The sequence below is a fragment of the Cryptomeria japonica genome, chromosome 1 (genome assembly GCF_030272615.1).
Source record: "Cryptomeria japonica chromosome 1, Sugi_1.0, whole genome shotgun sequence".
NCBI lineage: Eukaryota > Viridiplantae > Streptophyta > Pinopsida > Cupressales > Cupressaceae > Cryptomeria > Cryptomeria japonica.
Window position 1 is genome coordinate 666479895 of NC_081405.1, and position 6692 is coordinate 666486586.

At 33.6% G+C, this 6692-nt stretch overlaps 1 protein-coding gene across 1 annotated transcript; it reads right to left on the reverse strand.

The window, feature by feature from the left end:
* Window positions 1-4474: 4474 nt before the first annotated feature.
* Window positions 4475-6255, reverse strand: LOC131071964 (linamarin synthase 2). Its single transcript, XM_058007944.2, is given in 3 exon segments — window positions 4475-5067; window positions 5070-5608; window positions 5690-6255. Coding segments are annotated over 3 exon segments (1449 nt in total). The 5' UTR covers window positions 6186-6255; the 3' UTR covers window positions 4475-4653.
* Window positions 6256-6692: the final 437 nt, after the last annotated feature.

The following is a 6692-nucleotide window of genomic DNA, read 5'->3' on the forward strand; positions in this document are numbered from 1 at the left end:
TACATATTTATCTTGTCTCCCATTTTTTAGCATGATTTGTCTAGACATTTGCATGCTGCACGAATGTTCACATGTTGTGTTATCATTCCATGTCATCTTAACATTAAAATGTCAATTTCAAGCATTTTCCCACTTACCACCTACCTAGGTCTGTGGAAACAACTTAGAATATTTCAAAATGGCTCAACAAACCTTCATTCCCTCCTATTTTTATGTTAAATCTATCTTTTCAATACATGCAAACTTTTTTGGAAGTTCTCTTGGTTCTTTCTTGCAATCTCTTGTGTTCTCTTGGCTTTCATAACTCTCTCTCTCTCCCTCTCTCTCTAGCTTGCAAAAATTTATATAGTCTAGTATAGAAATATGAAGCTTTCACCAATAATCTATGCAACTCTCTTGGAATTCTCAAGCCTTTTTGGTAATCTCTCTTATTTCTTTAAGCATCTTTGGATTTATCATGTATCCCTTGTCTATTAATTCATTTTTATCTATCTATTTGTCTTTGATCTATCTATCGATCTAGTTGCTATGGAGGTGGAAACACCAAAATACAGACATGATTGAGGCAACTCTCCAAATAGCCTCAAACATTTTTCCTCTTCTCTATGTGTACAAGTTTATTAGAAACATTCAAACACACAATTGTTTGTTTATGTTATATTTATTTAATTTCTATTCATCTTTGTTATTTAGTACATTCTGCTACATATCTTACTTTTGGGTTTTCCAGGTTAGCCGAAGTGTAGATCTAGGTTTTTGTGTTTTCTAAGTCTGTTTTATTTAGGTCTGAACGAGACTACAACATGTCACACAAATGTCCTTGGCCGAGACACTCAGATTTGAACAAAAGTCTCTCTGTCATTTGCACTTTCTATTTCTCTAGTCAAAATCTTTATTTTACTCATATATAATAATATAGTTTCACCAATTTGACTAGTTGAGAACATTTGAATGTATGAAGTGAAATTGGATTTCAAAGGAATATAGTTATCCTTTTATAGAGTCCCATTTTATAAACTACTACTTATTTTTTAACAAGTGCTTTATTTATTTTCTAATGCTTTTAATGTTATTAGTTCCTGCCATGTTATGCATAATGTTTCTAAATTGCTTAAATATTATTACTAATTGTCCTTGTCAACCAATCATTTTAAAAATCTTTCAAATAAAAAGAAAATTTATATTTTCAAAAGTTAACATATAAAATTTTTAACAAAAAATATTTTAAATTTTTTTATTTATCATGTGATTGGTCCATGTCAATTTTTGTGGACAAATAATTCAATTTTTCTTAAAAAAAAAAACAAAAAAAAAACACATTTTCATACATGTCAGCAACATTAAATTTTTAAATGACATAATCATTATTAAATATGTCAGATCTTTTCTATCAAAACTAACATTAAATTTTTAAATGACATAATCATTATTAAATATGTCAGACCTTTTCTATCATAAGTTAATACGTGATAAGATAGTTTAACATTTTGTGGCAGAAATATATAGCTATTTGATAACACTCATCGAAAAATGAAGGATATAGATAAGTCCTATAAATTTATTAGCAAATTTATGTTTAAAAATGTGATATGAATTATGGATTCGGACGACAACACCTAAGTGAGAACCTGCAGTGTTGTGGATGAACAAGATAATACAGAATTGAAGCAAGCCAAAAAATATTATATTCAATTCAAAAATCCAACATATAGTAGTCCAAGGGATTCCAAGGGTCACCAACAACTCGTTGAGAATCGAAAAACCAACAGTCATATCAGGTTTATTTACATAATAAAATCTAAAACTATGTAATTTTTCAAAAAAAAACTATATAAATTTTGTCCTAACTTTAACTAGGCATAACTTTCTGCACATGACTCGAAATTATGAGCTGTTTAACTCGTTGGAAAGGTCTCCAAGAGTTGTAGGCGAGATTTTGAAAGAACTTGCCTAGCCATGTTCACTTTCAAGGGCTAAAAATGCCCTGAAGGCCTTCAAAAGTGCCATTTACTAACCTATAGAAAAACTAAGAAAACATATAATAATATTTTCAAATTTTCTTCTCATCAAAATGTCATTACCAGTGTGAGTTGGAGAAGAAATAAGAAATGCCTAGTCTGCTTAGGTATTTGAGCCATGAGGGACCATGTCAGACATTTTAAAAATGGTGCGACTATTTAGAAAATCTTTTGGCTATATTTTAAGGAGAGACTATTTAGAAAATATAATATTTAGAAGAGAATATTTTAATGATAGTTATTTAAAATAAAATAATTACAAAGTAAGAATTTGTAATCTTGGATAAGATTTTAATTTATTTTTTAACAATTTTTTATTTTATAAGATAAATTTATAAACTAATTTAATCTATATAGCTTAATGATTACAAAGATAAAAATTAGAGATTTTTTTTTTATACATATAATTTTTGTTCTATTAATATTATATAATATTAATAAGATAATTACATAAATTTAGTTAGTTATTAATATTATGTTCTTTCAAAATGATAATTAAAAAAAAACAATTAATTTAATTTAAAATTATTATATACTAGAATTTAAAATATTAGAAATGAGAAAGAATTTTATAATTTATAATTATTTAAGAAGTGTTTTAACCGTGACACTACATGTCGGAAGACAGTTATAAATAGACTTTTTACATTGTTAATAGATTTTAATTTAATTTTTTAATTTTTAAGAAGTTAAAATACCAAGTTTAAAAATTCTAATAGTTATGTTTTATTTTTTAAAATAAAAAACTTAAAAAACTAAAAATAAAATGAAATCTATTAAAAAGTAACTATATCTAAAAACATTAAAGTTTTGTTAAATTTAAAATACCGGATTTAAAAAATTAATCTAATTACTTTTTATTTCAAAAAATAAAAAAAAAATATTAAAAAAAAAAAAAAAAAATTTAAAATAAAATCTATTTAAAAGTAAAAAGTCAATTTGTAATTCATTGAATTATTTTATTCCCCTCCATCCCTCTCTCTTTATATATAATAAAAAATAATAATTAGACTTATATAAAATATTATTATTTATCTATATAATCAAAATATAAAAATTAATATTATTAATATATATACACACCTTTCTCCCCCTTTCTCTTCTAGTATATCTCTATTTTTCTCTTCCCCTCCATTTCTATCTCCCTCTCTCTATCTCCCCCCCCCTACTCTCTCTCTCTCTCTCTCTCTCTCTCTATATATATATATATATATCCCTCTCCCTCTTCCTCTATATATCTCTATCCCTCTCTATCTCCATTTCTCTCTATCCTTATCTCTCCCTCCACCTCTCTCTATCTCTCTATTTATTTCTCTCTGTCTTCCTCTATATACCTCTTTATCCTCATCTCTCCCTTTATCTCTCTATCTCTCTGTTTTTTTCTCTCCCTCTTCTTCTCTCCCTCTATGTTCCTCTCCCCTCTTCTATCCACTATTGGCAGGAACTTGATGCATTTCTCCAGACTCTGTTCTCATCCAAATCGTCCACCGAAGTGTTAGCCCCGACCTCTGCCTTGGCCGTCGCCTCCAACCGATTGATCTTTTTGATGGCCACATTCATCTACACAAAGAGCCATTTTAACACATCGTCCTGTCTTTGCATGTCCTCATGCAGGGCCTTAACAATTTTGGTAAGAATCGAGATAAAGCTCAGAGGTTTGGTAATAGAAAAGGAAGGAGGGTTTATGGGGGAAGGGCTAGGGTTAGCACCAATTTCAAACATAGATATCCTTACATGAAGGACACCATTTGAATATGAAGGGTATCTGTGTATTTTAGTCGGATATCAAGATTTTGATTTTGTATTTGTTAAATTTTATTTTGTTTTATCTCTCTCTTGTAAACATAAAGCCGATGCAAAAACTATTGTCTTTTGCACACAAAACAAAGTAGCATTTTCCAATTTATTAAAAATGAAAGCATTGATTGCTCTTTCCTCAATAATTAAGCTGGAGACATATTATATTCACATATGAATTCAAAAACATCAGTCAATATCTCCATTGTCTTACTCTTTTTTATGTCAATCTCGAAGGGCAGCCATACCAAACAATTGCTTGAGGTCCACAAGGAACGCAAAAGGATTTAAAGCATCAACAATATTTCTTCTTCCTTCTTCCTTCTTTTCTATTTTATACTCTAAACTAACAACACTATTTTATATTCTAAACTAACAACACTATTGGGAGGAACTTGACACTTTGTGTCTCTTGTTATATAATTTATTACTTTTCTACTAATTTAATATCAAATATGATTGACATAATCATAATATTAAATTTATTTTGAATTGTTCAAATGATAAAATAACTTTATTAAAAAACTCAAATATAAATTGACATATTTACTAAGAAATTGTAAGATCTAATTTTCATCTTCCATATACGTGGACAAGAAATCCAATAAGATTTTGAAATAAATTTAATAATGGTCAGTGAAAAATGGCCGATTTCGAAATCCCAGACTTTTTTCATTTGATCTAGGTGCTTTCTGAACAATCTTTGGGTCTTCATCACTAACAGATAAAGCTAGTTAAAGAAATGGATGATAAAAATCAAGATCTCGAAATCTTTCTAGTTTTCTTCTTACTGGATCCAATCCCTTAAGCTTGTAATGGTTTTACGGTTTGGGCATTTCTACAGTTCTCGATTTGGAAGTTGCATCATGTCTTGAATAAACCTGTTCAGATTGAGAAAGGAAGAACCTCCCTCCCCAACCGCTTTAAATGCCGCCTCTTTCAACTCCATGCCCCTTTTTCTCAGCTCCTCCGCTTCCTTACCCTCCATTAGTCTCCTCACGCCTTTCTCTATCTCCTCCCTTCTAACCACCACATTTTCACCAACGTCCACGCCTTCCAAGTCAATGCCAATCTTCCACACATCCTTGCAGAAACGGCAGTCCAGAAACTGGTCAGAGAAATGGGGCCATCCAAGCATTGGAATTCCCATGCTCATGCTCTCCAAAGTCGAGTTCCACCCGCAGTGGGTGAGAAACCCTCCTACGGAAGTGTGAGACAAAACCTTCACCTGAGGCGCCCATTTCACAATCACCATCCCCGATCCTTGGTCCTCTCTTCAAAACCCTCCGGCAGAGTTGCAGGCGTACCTCTCGCAATATCCATTCGCAGAACCCACAGAAAAGGGTGCTCGCTCTTCTCCAACCCCACTGCCAACTCCTCCAGCTGCTCGTTCGATGAGACGGCGAGGCTGCCGAAGGAAACATAGATCACAGAATCTGGCTGTTGGGTGTCCAGCCATTTCAGACAGCTCTCGTCCTGCTCCAAAAGACTCGCTTGCTTGCACAAATCTTTTCCTTCCAGGAAATTGGGAAGAAATACAGGCCCTACTGCCAAAGCAGGGCAGCCATTACAGGACAGCGCGCTTACAGTTTGAGGGGCTTCCAGCTCATCGAACGTGTTGACCAGCACATAGTCTGCCTTACTTTGAAATTGGGACTCACGCAGAAACCACTGGAAGTAAACGTTCGATGTATCGGTAGTGCGATAGAAGGAACACAAATCACTCGGCAATAGAGGCGGAAGATTACCGGGCAAACAAGTTATTACTTTGTCTTCCCTCTTCAATTCCTCGACTGCAATTATAAGCTTTCAGTTATTACAAACCTTTTGAACAATCAAAACCCTATTGAGAATCATTGGTGTAGATTTCGTACCTTTCACAGGAATATGTCCGCGGGAGAGGAGAAGGTTGGAGTTGCACTGAGCAATAGAAGAGGCGGCGCACATCGGCCAGAAGATCACTCGGGGCACTCCCATGTTGTTGGCTACTTGAAGAGTGCAAGACATAAAAGATTCTGCTATAATGCAAGTGATGGGAGGAGCTCCCTCCGGTAAGCCGCATCGCAGATGATGCTCCAACACTGGGCCAAGATTTTCTATCGCGATTATGTGCTCGGCAGGATTGGAGAGACGACCATGATCTGGCGGCAACCCATCTGGAATGCTGAGAAACCTGAATGTGGAGGTGGAGTTGTGATCATCATTATCTTTATCAGCTGCTTTGGACATGCACCTGTGACTCCACTCAGTGTTGACGAAGGTGATGAAAACCCCCCTTGAAGAGAGGAGGTGAGCCAAATTGATGAGAGGATTGATAGTGCCTTGCGCAGGGTAAGGTACTATCACTGCGTGCAGGCCATTCATCTCCATGCCTTTCTATTTGCTTGAGATGAGCTGAGCCTGGCCTTCATATAGAGGTATACATTTTAACAAGTATTAGGTGTCGCGGTATGTTAGGTTGAAATGACCTGTCCCCTTTACATTGAAATTGGAGAATATGGGTAACGTGAAGAGAAAGCAAACGATCACGAAAAGCCACTTGGCTTATACAGATCACTAAGGCGGCTTCATATTTAAATAATAATCGGTTCGCCATTTCAAACAATCCCATAGACTACACGTTGGGAAAATATGGTCAGATCTTTAATATATTCCAATGTGAATTGGATCAAATCTCTAAAAGACAATCGGAAGAATTAGGCATTTTAAAAAGTCGTAACATTTTAAGCTGTTTATTAAGAACTCGTAAGGAAATTTTAGATCTTAAACAAGTAACAATCTTGATATATCCGATGGATCTCTATATTTTATGCGTGTTGATTCTATATTAATATAAAACACTATATTATAGGTAGTGGGTTATCCATTGGATCTCTA